At 34.0% G+C, this 14,220-nt stretch overlaps 1 protein-coding gene across 2 annotated transcripts in view; it reads right to left on the bottom strand.

The window, feature by feature from the left end:
* Nucleotides 1–1,648: 1,648 nt before the first annotated feature.
* The window catches only part of MYO6 (myosin VI), a 148,797-nt gene continuing 136,225 nt past the window's right edge, over nt 1,649–14,220 (bottom strand). The window contains exons 29-33 of one of the 2 annotated variants that reach the window (XM_054569637.1): nt 9,328–9,431; nt 8,285–8,416; nt 6,358–6,384; nt 3,611–3,829; nt 1,649–3,093 (exon numbers count right to left, since the gene is read on the bottom strand). In XM_054569637.1, coding sequence (XP_054425612.1) covers nt 2,894–3,093; nt 3,611–3,829; nt 6,358–6,384; nt 8,285–8,416; nt 9,328–9,431 — 682 coding nt within the window. In that variant the 3' untranslated portion in view covers nt 1,649–2,893. The remainder of the gene's footprint in view (nt 3,094–3,610; nt 3,830–6,357; nt 6,385–8,284; nt 8,417–9,327; nt 9,432–14,220) is intronic. The other variant, XM_054569638.1, reaches the window with a different exon arrangement.

The following is a 14,220-nucleotide window of genomic DNA, read 5'->3' as shown; positions in this document are numbered from 1 at the left end:
TTTGGATCCCCTGAGAACCATAGTTAATAACCTGTGAATGAAATATCTTTCAAAAATCCAATTAATAAAGCTCTATAAACAGTAAATCCTCATCACTGTTTTTGCCCATCAGTTTCTATTCTATATCTAAGCTTTTGCAAATACCGCCTATTTTCCACTTGAGATGTTCTCTTCTTCATTGCTTGCAAAACAAAAGGGCCCCCTATGTTACTGGAAAGAATGACCTGTAAGAGGTCATTTCAGAAAGCAGAATTCAAGTTACAAGTGAATGTCGTTTGTGTGGGATTGTGCTCCTACATGCATTATTTCTTCCTCACATAATTCTTTGAGAAGGTGCCACCTACTCAGCTTTACAACTGAAACTCACTGTTCCTTGACATGTGTGTATTAGGAAAACTTTCTGTCAGTGCATACCCATAGCTCACAGTGATCTCACATATCTCAGATATGCGAGTGGAATTAGGAATTACATAATAACTGAGTTGAATGTGAAAACATTTTTTTCTCATTTTTAATATTTAATGTATGCCTACATTTGCAAAGCATCCACTAAGGAAGGGGCTGTATTGAGTAAGACAAATATTAAAAGCAGATTAGTTCTTAATATATAGTACAATGGCGTAACCTTCTAATTTTAAATCTCAATTAAAATGACTAATTAAAATGTGAATTTACTTTTGATTTCTACAGTTCTCACCTAGCACCTGTGGCTTTGATTGCGAACATCATAAAGCAACTGCATCAACATCTTTTAGACGACAATTTCTGCTCTTTCCCTTAAAGAACTGAGGTCCTAAATTTTTGCAGCAAAGTGGCTTCTGCGTGTCTGTGCCTATACTGTATGTAGGTTACTGTAAGTCTGTCTGAATTAGGGCAATTCTCCTGGTAGCCAAGGTTAACTCAGGAGACCACTTTAAATAGACAAGTTCTAGGACAGCTGTGGGACATAATTAGCAACAAAATGGCTCAGGACTAACTATAATTGTACTATTAAAGACTTGTAAGAGGGCTTTGCTGTGAGATATTTCTTACAAATTCTTCAAAACGTTAAGTCCTCTCATTATAATAGTTTTATGGTTGATTAGTTTTCCATCTAGTGCCCATATGTACCTAGAAGATACACAAACTGTTTCTGAACATAGTACTAAAGGGACAAGTCATTAAAAATATATTTGGTTACTAAATTTTCTTTAAGGACCTTATTACTACTTAAGAAACAAAGCTTATCATTCATTATCCTATACAAATAAAAACATCAATTAAAGGCAAATGATGAGAAGAGAGGGAAGAGGTCACTTATTTTAGTAACCAGACTTTTGTCACCAATCTCAGGGACCAAATGACCCAAGGGTGGGTGAGTCTATGGAGTAACGCAGCCTTCAAAAGATAAACATTTTCACATTCTCAGTAGCACAGACAGGAACATCTAATGTCTTTAACAGAAGACAATCATTTGCACAGTATCATAATAAATAAATATTTCTGTACAAAGACATGAAAAGCAATTCTTAAAACAGTGTCTGTGACTCACAAGCACTAATATAATCAGCTGGGAGTTATTTTCCTAACTGAGGAACTCTTTCTAGGAAAAAAAAAAATCACTTAACATTCAGCTCAAAGGTTAGTGTCTTTTAAAATCAGGGGGAAAAAAAAGAGTACAGAGAATAATTTTATTTTCTAATTTTATTCTAAAATACAAACAAGACTCTTTAGGATTATGTCAACATAACTCCTTGATGTATTTTTATCTCCAAATTCCTAACATGAGAGTCATAAATATTAGACTAAAAACTGCTGACATTTGATCAAAACTAACAGCACACAAGGAAAACTTTTTTTTAAGTTATCAGTTAAATGAAACAAGCAATTACTAAGTGCAAGGACTTTTGAATTACAAAGCTTATAAAACAGCTCTACAATTACCAAAATCTCAAAGGTCAAAAATGACGCTAAGAAGTTTTTAAAAACAAGGATGTTTTGAAGCAGAACACTAGCTTAAACCATATGAAACACTTGGACAAGATTTTGATATAAAAATCGCAACTGAGATGAAGTTGAAGGAATATTTGAATTTGATTTAGTTAAGCCACTGTGCCACCTAAAACCTATTTCCTTTTCTAAGTGAAACAAAAGTTATCTCCAAACTTTTAAGCATTACATGATCTGAATTTCCTTTATTTGTCCATGGAATATAAGAAAAATGTCCTTATATCAATACAATGTAATGGAAAAAAACCGAATCTGTGCAGAATACTATGAGTACCTTCTTTATCACAAAGTACATCAGCTACATTAAGCCTCCTAGAACACTAGAACTTCAGGCTAATGGCTTTATTCAAACTAAGATACACTGCAACAGAGGGAGGAAAATAGAAATTTCCACCTTTGATGGAAATTTCCATGAATTTCTGCAAAAGTGACTAAAGAAAGTACAAAGCTTTTCCGATCAAAACATCAGTGCCTGATCACTTTAAATGCCTTAATTTTTTAAAGAAAATTTAAGCTGTTTCATTATTCCAGTTATATTGTACTGTGCCATCCTTAGAGTTTGAGTATTTTGAATTTTGTTTTCAAATTTCTTTTCCTAGAGAACAATTACAACGGGCTTAAGGTAGTCTGCAAAAGAAGAGACATATCAGAATCTTTCCAAGTGTAACAAGTATTAGACTAACAAGAAGTTTAACAGTTATAGCTGCATACAGGAAAATAATTTTTTAGGTCCCAAAATCACTACCATAATTAATCTTCAATTAACAAAAAGCCATGATTAATAAAATCTGTTCATTTTGTGTAAGTAACTCTAACATGATCGTGGAATGGTTAAATCTCTGGGGCGCACACCCTCCCTGGTACCAGAGCAAGGGCTGCCAGCCGCAAGGTTAGTGTGTAACTTCTACTTTAACAGGTTCTGCAGCATGGCTGTTGCATACGTCGGCCTAGCCTGTCTGCTCTCAATCGCATTCTGAAGGTACTGGATGCCTCCACAGCGTTCCCAAATTTCTTCGAACTGTCTTGGCAAAATCTCAGCACCACGCTTTCGAGTCAGGCCTGTCTCTTCAAGGTTCAGCTCACACATCTCCATATCATCCTTACCTGCATAGAGAGAAGTACCATATCTCTTTCAGAACCATTTACTATAAATTTTATTCCTGAAATATCTATCAATTTTCATAGATTTAAGAACTTTTACAACTTTACTTTCTTCCTCTAAGATTGAAATCTGCTTAATAAACTCACCAGAAACAAAGGTGTCCTCCACCAAGGACCCTTTCAAAATGTATAAATACTACAGACGATCAAACAAATTATCAGGGCTATAAAAATGCTACCTTTCCTTAAATCATTACAAATCAACTGATATCAATAAATACCAAATGAAAAGTTCTTAGGACATAGACAAGTTTATATGTGTTCTACAAGGATATAATGCAAGCAAGTTCACATTATAAATAAGTTCATCCTCAATGAACTGAAGATGTGATTTAACTGCAAAACTCCATGCCTCAATCCTGAAATTTAATGAATTATTACATTATATATCAGGCTGTTTCATTCAGAGTGTATAATCCTTTCTTGCTTTATGCATTTTTTTCATGTGAGTCATACACACCAGCCACAAGAAGGATGGGTGGCTTGTCAGGATGGAGTTCCATTTGCCGGGCAATCCACGGTCCATCAAAATGGGCATACCACCAGCCTTTTTTCTTATTCTGCGGGTCTTTGTACTGGTCAGCAGGGCGGATGAATGGAATGCGGAAGAAGCGTTGCTGTCGGTTCATTTCGATCTGCTGCTGCCTGGCAGGAAGCTGAGCAGCTGGGTTCTGCTGAGCTATTTATTACACAGAACAAGGAGAGTTACACCAGCAGCCCAAGGGATGACAAAACAGCCTTTAATCCTGAAATGTACCACAAATTTTTTAAAAAGGAAGAAGAGGGGTTCCTATTGGTAAATTTAAAACAAAATGTAAATAATTATAGCCTATAAACAAATACAATTCACAGTGTAATTTCTTAGAATTTTCTTTCCCTGAGAAGTTCCTTTGCATTGCAAATAGACACACACACACACACACACACACACACACACACACACACACACACACACACACCCCCCCCCCCCCTGCACACTCCCCAAGAGGAGTAGCCCACAGCAGGAAAGCAAACTAGTATTATTAACTAGATTTATATTTTTCCTCTAAAGAGTTCAAACAAAGGCTGAAGAATAACTTTTACAGGACTATTTATGATAAAGCAAATAGTAATTTCCCAAATCTGAAGGATTATAGATATTTGTCAATTTAATCACAAATTTCTCAGAAAAGTTGAAGACCAAAGTTTTCTCTTTTGCCAATCTTGGGATTTAAAATGGCCAAGATAATAGATATTTTACTAGTTAAGCAACTTCAAGACAAAAATAAAGAACAAAAAAACCCCTGTAACAGTAAGCATGAACTTTCCCTCAGATATTCATCTATTCTGAAAACATATTTCTCTTGGAATAAAATCCACTGAAATAAATGAGAAGTATATAGTATTGGGTTCTTTTTGACAATAGAAAAAGGAATCCTTGCTTTTCTGATAGTACTGGGCATTGCCCTCATATTGAACTGTCTTCCCTTGCTCAATTTTCATTATTAAACAATTAGGTTTTTAATTTATCTTCAAATATAAACACTTCTCTGGAGCAATGACTATATTTTCAGCAACATATTTTGGGTAACTCTGTTTAATACACTTTATACTCACAACTTTTAAAGTGGACCAACCATTTACTGCAGCTCAATCAAGAATCTCACTGAAAAGCTAAGTATGTCAGTAAAAAAACTATACAATATGTATAGGTCAACAGCCATATGGCTTTTATAAGAATTTCCAAATCCCGAAAGGATGAAAATACTCTTATTCCAATTTTAACACCAGCAACCAAAGCTTTATAGCGGCTGATATTATTTCTGTGCAAACCAGAGAAGGCAAAAAGCAGTTAGCAAAGCTATATATGCCTAGGCATGAATGAAACAGAAACCCAGTGTTGTTAGTGCCTTTAAAAAGCCACATCACCTTTAGCAGTTAACAGATAGGAGCATATTTATTCTTTTGTTCCTGTACTCCCCAAACCACTTACAGTTTAATGTTTCCATTTAAAATTACCTACTTTTCAGAAAATACATTATCTTAAAACTAAGACATTTTAAAAGGGTAAAAAAAAAAAAAAACCCTTTCCTCTGTCTTAAGCTGTGAATTATAATTCAACATCCAGCTGATAGGAACTTACTACGATACTGATCGTCACCCATTATAGTAACCTACTTTTTCCATTAAAATAACAGTATCTTGTAACTCAATATATTTGGTAAAATTAAGAAACCTAACATAAATTTTTGATAGCTTTTTCTACTATGTGAGAACTGAAATTGTATTAGGGAAACCTGAAATCAAATATCCATCTCGAAAAGTATGAAGATATAGACCTGAAAAGCTTGAAACTAATCTTCTAAACAACTGTTTCTTTCACATTTGATAATGTTATCTTCAAAGTGTGAAATCAGTTTCAAATATAGCCCTATAAATTACTGAAAGCACTTTAAAAAATCAGATCCAACCAGCTGGCAAATAAACATGGCATTACAGCAAGTCCTCACTTAATGTCGTTAATAGGTTCACCGACTTAAACAAAGTAACATATAATGTAACCAAGTTAATCATAGGCTGGTATCAGCAAGAGTTAAGTTCCTATGGCATTTCTTCAATGTTACAGCAAAACGGCACTGAATGAAACGAAGTTATTCAAGGATCAGCTGTATGTCTAAATCACTGTTGAAACTGATTCTAGAAGAAATTTACTGTTTTAGGATGACTCAAATCTTTTAAATTAACAAAAAGAGGTGCATCGTAAGAAACTAGAAAAGTAACAGAATAATCTCCTCTTCCTATTAAGTGAAATCCTACGAAACCTGTATTTGTACTGTCATAGAAAACTCAAATCTCTTTGGACAGAAATGCTTCTACCACCACAGTGTTTCAAACCAGCATCTAAAGTTAGTCTTTAAAAGATCAGCTGCTTATCAAGATAGAGTTTTGCTACAATAAGAGTCATGTATATTCATGGTTTAAAATGCTACTTTTAAAAAGGAAGTAATTTGATGAAACAGATTAAATTCTGTTAATAATTATATTTTGGAGTGATCCAAATGGAAGCATCATCTCAAATTAAATATCTAGCACAGATTAACCAACATTAATGTACTATAATTCCACTTAAAAATTGTAGCAAAACTATGTTTAATAGAAGTTAGTACTTTATAAAGTATTTTTAACCCATCATCCAGTTAGCTCATGAGTTACCACCCAATGACTTACGTGAATTGTTCAAAAATGGTGCAAAATCTGTGAACAAATATTTTATGTTGAAGAAAAGATAAAATTGCCAAAACTGTTAAGTGAGCATTCTTCTAATTTATAAAAAGCCTTTCCATCAACTGAGGTAGTGACTAACAAGTAAATATCCTATCCATAGGCAAATACTCTCAGAATTACCTACAAGTATATGTTACTTTCTTATTTTAAAAAAACAAAAAAACGATTTTGATTATGATTTAGGAAATTCTGCTTGATAGACTTATAGAAAGGATCAAAATTTTAAAATTGTATTTCATTTGTAACTTTGGGACACAATAATGTCCAAACAAAAATCCAACACAATGAATTAATAATGGATATTATAGTAACCTCAAGGCATTACTAGAATTTCTGTAGGAAAAAAAGAGGATAAATCCTAAATTCATGAAAAAATTACATGCATTAGAGAAAAAGCACTATCATGTTTACATATACCCAGTATGTTTTAATTCCTTCAAATTATCTAAATCTTAAGCACATGCCATTTTATTTTAGGAACTACGAAGTAAAATGACTCTCCAAAGTCACTGTTTTACATAACAAAATATTACAAATTTTTACTGGATAATTTTCCACTGCACCAAAAATTATTTCTGACTACTGGCAAATTAAAGGAAGGGGTTTTAGGCCATGAAGCTGATAACAGAGATTTCAAAGGGCACAAATGTTCTATCTTGCCATGTGCAACAGGAATATGTGAACGGACAGAAAGAAGACAAATGTTTAAGCTGGAGAGCACAGGGGTGCTCACACGGTCAACGCTGAAAGAGCATCCACTTGCCGTTTCTTAGTTCCGGGTGTATGTTCTGACTGATGATTCCTCTTCCGCAGGCACAAGCACTATGATCTGTCTTATTAATAATGTATTTCCCTCACTCAATCTATTTTTGCGACAACTGAGAAACATTAAAATTCCACCATAAATCACTTTAATCAAACATTGCTTCTATTTGCTAGGAAGGTGAAGGAGACAAAATATAACAGAAACTCACTTTCTAAGTCAGCTGGTGTCATGCATTGCTAGACTATACTATCAAGTGCTGGGAATATACCCCTTTAAAATATAAAAAGACATTAAATATGCTGTCACCTTGATTTAACCAGAATTAAGATAATAAACTGTGCCAGTTTAAAGGTAGCAAGTTGAAAAAATGAAATTACAATTATTGCCTTTACAACTGAAATTAAAACTTATATATTACAGCTGTTCTCAATTAATGCTAAAGTGAGTGTATACTTTCACGAGGTTATGTCTACCCTGCTCTATTTTCCAATATCTACAATAGAACTTTACATTAACATGACCAGGTAACAAAGTTCATTTTTTGGATCTCAGTGAAAAAAACTAAATCTTAGTCTTGGCAAAACTCTGGAACAAACCAAGGTACTATTTCTCACTCATGTTTTCCCAGTATTGTAAAATAATGTTTGCAGTAAACACTCTTTTAATTTCACAATAAGCTTTACAGTTCCATGCATAACCTTTATGTATGTGTATTTGTGTATATACATGTATGTGGAAAAATACATATTTATAACATTATTGCACAACCTCTTCAGTGTAGACAAGATTCTTACCTCTAGAATGTATCTTAAGAAGTAAATTCAATACTTCCTAACAAATAAGACTTCAGAGATGTATTTAATAGAAATAATGCTATGAAAGATAAGCCATCATGGCTGTGTTAGGTTCAGTGGATCACAGTTCTACAGTAAGGAAAAATTGATGTTGGACATTTTACCCAAATGTCTTTTGTATAGTTACATGTATTTATATATATATAAAAAATATGTGTGTGTATATGTATACACACACACACACATACACACACACGCACATACACACACACACACTTTGGGACATTCAAAAATACAGATTTGTTTTTACCATAATCAGTAACAGACTTCGGAGCACGTTGCTCTGTTTCAGTATTTCTCTTCTTGTTCTTGGATTTCCAAGCATGATACACTTTTAGTCTCCTATGAAATTCTTCTCTGCAAGCAGCCAGGAGCTCAATATCTATCAATTACACAGAGAGAGCCAAAAAAATCCTAAGTTAGTTATCTAACATAATTATTCTGTGGTATATGAACATATATATTTATAGTAGATATAATATTAAGTTTTAATTTTATCTTAATAGTACAAAATCAAAAGTAAACTGAGAAAAATGAACATTTTATGATATTATCTTTTATATTTACAGAATATTTTATTATGCATTATTACTATTTATATAATTTGTTCCACATAAGAACCTTGGACTAAATAGGTCTTTTATAGGTTAAGAGGTTAAGTCATTTGTCGAAGGTCACAGGCCACAACAACAGAATAAAAAGTCACTGTGTTCAAATGCAAGCTAGATTTATATGCAACACATTTTTATGTCTGTAATTATGCAGATAAACTCAGTGAGGACAATAACATAGTGATATGTTCTGTACAATTACGACATTTTAGTTCCTTGTCATAGTGTCATAAATTCAAACACTATGATTTAACCAAGAACACAACTACATTGGATCTGCTAGATATAGCATTTCCCCGTGTTCAGTTGGAAGAAAAACAGCATTAAAAACAAAGGACTGCATCGTCATCTCTTACTCTGCACTCATGAACCAGAAGATTCTTGTAAGTACTTAGCTATTACAAATAACATCAGAAGCACCAGTTATTAATAAAGCCCAAACCATAACTCCTCTATGCTTTTCTTCTCTGACCTAGACAAGAGATAGGCAAAATGAATTTAATTTATTATGCCTTTCTTTTAGCTTTGTGAGTAAATTAGGTCTTCATTTCAAGGTAACAGTTACAAAGGGCATGGCTTTTACTAATTCATATGCAAATTTTTGAAAAAATCCCACCCCACCCTCGGTGTTTATTACCTGTTAGGTACAGAACCTTCCCATTTCTCATCCTCTTACACTTACCACAAGAGGTATTGATGGTATCACGCAGTTCTGCATATTTCCATTTACTAAGATCATATTTCTTGGTACCAGCAGCTGCCTTGGTGGCTTGAACAGCAGGACCTCTGTAATTATTACATATTTTTGCATATTTAAACTAGAAACATGAATGAAATGTTGACTAAGGAAGAAAGTGAGTATAACTTTAAGAACTGGAAATAGCTACTAGAAAAAAATAATATTTGTATCTTTGATGGATATAATTAATAATGTATTATAGAATGCCCAGGTAAATTAAAAATTTCCAGTGTGCCATTTAATAACCATGTTAGGATTTTAATCAGAACTTCTGATTCCAAAACTCTAGTACCATAGATTTCCCCCCAGGCTGCAGTTTAAAATGTTCTACCTGATAGATGTAAAAATGTCTAAAGTTAAAATATACATTTATATGTATTCCTTAAAAGTCAGAAAAAAAAAATCGTCAACATTCTTGACCACCACCATGAGCAGCACATTAAGGGAATGTTTAAGGAATGTTTATGAGCCAGAGAGACACACGGTGCAATCACCTGCAGACTAGACTGGAGGCTACAGATGGCCAAGCCCCAGCCATATCTGCCGGCTCAGCGTCGCCCTGGGCATCTAAGTTTCACAGGGTCCACAGGTAAATGGATAAACTGCAGCTGACTGCATTAGTCAAAAAGCTGCTGGATTCTGGAAGCTCCAGTGGCTTTTTAGCTTCACTATTAAAGAACACTTAGAAAATTCTATAAACAGTGAAAACCACCCCCTCTTATTCAGTGAATTGTAATATGACAACTAGTAAAATAAAGGAAGGGGTTTTAGGTCATGAAGCTGATAACAGAGATTTCAAAGGACACAAATGTTATATTTTGCCCTGTGTAATAGGAATATGTGAGTGGACAGAAAGGAGATACATTTTAAAAATTAAAACTATGTATAAAATATTAAAAAATAATACATTTTAAAATAAAATGGGATAAATTCAATTTTTTTATAGCAGTGCTACTCAGGGCTTAAGACATGTTTCTATATATAATTCAGAATATATGGAAACAATTTCTGTTCTGTAATAATGAACATAATTTTTCAGATTACACTAGCCATAAAGGAGACATTCATAATAAGCTGCAAGTGGCCTTTTTTTTAAGCACAATGTAGCAAAGGAAGAATTCAAACACACTCCATTTCAAGACATGAAAAGAAGCTGACACAACTATTAAGAGAACTAAAATAATGCTGCTCAGGTATCACACAGGAATTTTGCTTCTATCATCCACTGCTCGAAAAATTTCCTCTTAGAGAGGAACAATAAAGGTACAGTACAAAAATGAGCTATTTTCTCATCATTTTATATTTTGAAAGATAACAGCAATCTTGACAGTTAAGACATAGATACTTAATGAGACTGATCTTGAAAAATGATGTTTGAAAATACGTATCCTCCTTCCTGAAATAAAGAAAATATTTCTTCAATATTAAACTTAACAATATTGAAATAAGTACCTTTGTCTCCTTAAAAGGTCTATTTATGCTTTCATTTTAGAGAATAAACAATAACATATTCCAGTCTACATATTTAAAAATTGTTGGACACATAAGCCTGTCTAAAGAATAAAGTGTGGCCACTTAGTCCTCCCTGCATTTTTCTGGTTCAAATCTGTTTTAGGTTTATTGCAGAATCCATACTTTGCATAAGCTATGTGACAGACAATTCTCCATGTAGCTTTTTCTTCTTAATTGCTTTGCCCAAAAAGAGCCCAGCTGTGTCAGCAAGTCCTCTCTATTATCCTTAATAAAAACTTATGCTTTAGCATTTATTCAAATGTGTTTTTTCTTTTTTCTATCCCTAAACTACATTTCAATAAACTAACGAAAAACTCTTTTTTCTCCTGAGCTCTTCTAAGAGTCTTTTCTAATTATGGGTTTTTCATTGTCGCTTAATTTTCTTTTGAAAGAAAAAGTAAATTTACATAATATAAGTTTTATAGATTGTCAGAGAATATATGAATTGTCAATACACATAAGGTATGTTTTGATACTTTCAAAAATAATCCTGAATTCAAATTATTGCTTACAATATGGTTTTAGTATTACTAACTTTTCATTTATATTACCTCAATAAAAAAGACACCTGCTTAAAAACATATTCAAGCATCCTAAGAAGTATACAAATAAAATTCATTTCAATGCACCCTCATCTCTGAAGTTACTAAAATAGTAAAATAAAGCTTTAATTGACTGATTATTTAGCCTGTTATAAAGACGATCATGTAACCGATACAGTGAGGTAGTAACAAAATTGACTTTAGATTTTTAAACATGTATTAACAGTGTACTTTAATTCAGTAAGTTCAAAATTAACAGTTAAAATGTTATTGATTCATATCCAATTATAAAGTTACTGGACCAGATCCTGCTCGGCAGTTATATCCCTTGGTGGCTCAAGCTTCACGTCAGTGGTAAGCCCTCAGGAGCCACACTCTTCCTCCGCTTTCCCCCAGTCCAACAAGGCACAGCGGTTCCCAGCCAGGGGGCTGCACCACCCCTCGGGGGAGTTTCAAAATACCTAAATTTGTCACCCTGAAAGTGAGGGTTTCCAAAGAGACTGAGTTGGTGGGGGCCAGTGATAGACACAGAAGAAGCGACAACAAGGAACTGTCCCATCCAAAGTGCCAGTGGCATCATCAGTGAAAAACACCAATTTAGAGGAACACAGGTTTTTATCTTTTTCTAAGTGAGAGTAAAATGACACTTCTTGTACAGAAACTTTACATGGAAAGAGTACGTCATTCATATAACAGGTTCTGGTCCAAATACTGGAGAGTAATTTAAAAATACGATTTTGAGGTGACACTTATTCCCCCAAATTGCACTGCACTAACCTACTCAAGAATTCTGACATTTCTCTCGCCATTTGTTCCCTATAAGAAAAATGATAATACAATATAGTTATATAAAAGACAATTATATATGTTACTTAAGACAGCTAAAAGTATAATTAAAAATTATTTTTTTAATGTATAGAATAAAGTCTTCAGGTTCTAAATGCACACAGGAAACTTGACAGAATATAGATTTTTACAAAGATTTCTGCACTGAGTTCTGAGAAAATAGTAATTAGACAAGGCATATTAAGTAACGAAGCTCATTTACTTTACACTACCAGCATTTAAGTCTGATGTATTCAAAGCCCTAAAATTCTAAAGCAGAGCCTACTTCTTTTTAAAAAATTCAAATGCATCAAGTACTCATTAAATATAAAGGTCAGAAGTGTTCTGACTTTTCAAGGACAAACATTTCCCAAAGGCAAAAGCTTTCTTAATATTTGTTTAAGTCTCTGAAAAGGAATGGAAGTTCCACCATGTTCCTCAACACTTTGCTAATTTCATTATTTTCTTTTCCTGTCCCTTGCTGTCTTCCTTTATATTTGGTATTTTTTTTTTTTCACTTACTCTATTCATCAGACTCTGGTAAACCTCAAAATCTAACAAACCAGTAAAAACCAAAAGAAAACAAGATAGGTGTGTTTGCTTCGGGGCACGGATTCCTGGACACCAGCCCAGAGGCGGGCATGCTCTCAGTACAGGCAGAGGCTCCTGCATCCCTCCTTCCCTGTAATGAACGTTGGCTAAGATCAGGTACTTATAGAGATCCAGCCAAGCAAGCACAGTCAGAGGAGAGGTAGGCTTTCAAAACTGATGATCAAGGACAAAAAACCAAAAAAAAAAAAAAAAATCTAAAGAAATTATCGGTTGAACAATTGATCAATCTCTCTTTAGGCTAGTCAGATTTTCTAACTTTCAAACTCAGAATAATTTGGATGACTATTTTTAATTCTGTTAAACCCTTATGTCAAGGTTTCTATCTTAGTATCAAAGAGCATCTCTGTTTTTACCACCTCTCTCTCCTAAAGCTCCTCTATGTCTTTTCCCACAGCAGGTTTCAAGGGAATCAGACGTCTTTTAGTACTTCGTCTGTTGATCATACAGAGATTTCTCTGTATGCCCCAATGTATCACTGGATGTCAATCTCTACTGATTTAATGTTCCACCTGATCCTATGTTACTGCCCTAGGAGCTACTCCAAATATACTGAATAGAAATGGTTCCTGTATCCAGGTGCTTTTTCCCTTTTGATTTTTCCAAACTATATGCAAATACTCACAATCTCACCTTAAAAATCAGTTGCAGGGCTTAATTCATGCTCAAATGGTAACTATAAAGAAGTTCTAACAGAGGGCCTATAGCATCCAGTCAGTAATATTTTCAAAATTTTTGGGGGGTTAATAACAATGTTCTTTGCACGGCTGGTATTTGATAGGTTGAGGAGTCAGGGATGCCAAATGTCCTGCACAAGGAAGAGTTGTCCTATGCCCCATGTGACTTTAACATGTCACCAGACAGCCCTGACCAGATGGCTCAGCTGGTTTCAGCTGGATGAACCACTGTCCCATACACCAAAAGGTTGTGGGATTGATCCCTGGTCAGGACGCATAAGTTGCAGGTTCAATCCCTGCTCGGGGTACATATGAGAGTCAACAAATTGATGTTTCTTACGCGTTTCTCCCCCCACCTCAGAAATCAATAAACATGACCTCAGGGGAGGATTTTTATAAAACATGTCCACCAGACATACTGATATGAAATACAAACATATAAAAATAGCTTTACATGTACAAGAACCTCTTCTTGTTGCCTGGTTTTAATAGTCACATAACTTGTGTAAGAATTCACCTATTGTACAATGGAGAGGAGACTGTACTTAATCTGTTCAGTACTTAATCTTTACAAAAGATTGTTCACAAACTCAAGGCATTTACTTGACTGATGTAACATAAAAATTTGCATTTGAAGCTGTCACATTCATGGTGATTCTATATGTAAATAC

This window comes from Pteronotus mesoamericanus, unplaced genomic scaffold (genome assembly GCF_021234165.1).
Source record: "Pteronotus mesoamericanus isolate MK-2021 breed Mesoamerican mustached bat unplaced genomic scaffold, CSHL_Meso_final contig_20, whole genome shotgun sequence".
NCBI classification, from domain to species: domain Eukaryota; kingdom Metazoa; phylum Chordata; class Mammalia; order Chiroptera; family Mormoopidae; genus Pteronotus; species Pteronotus mesoamericanus.
This window is presented reverse-complemented; position numbering and strand designations above follow the sequence as displayed.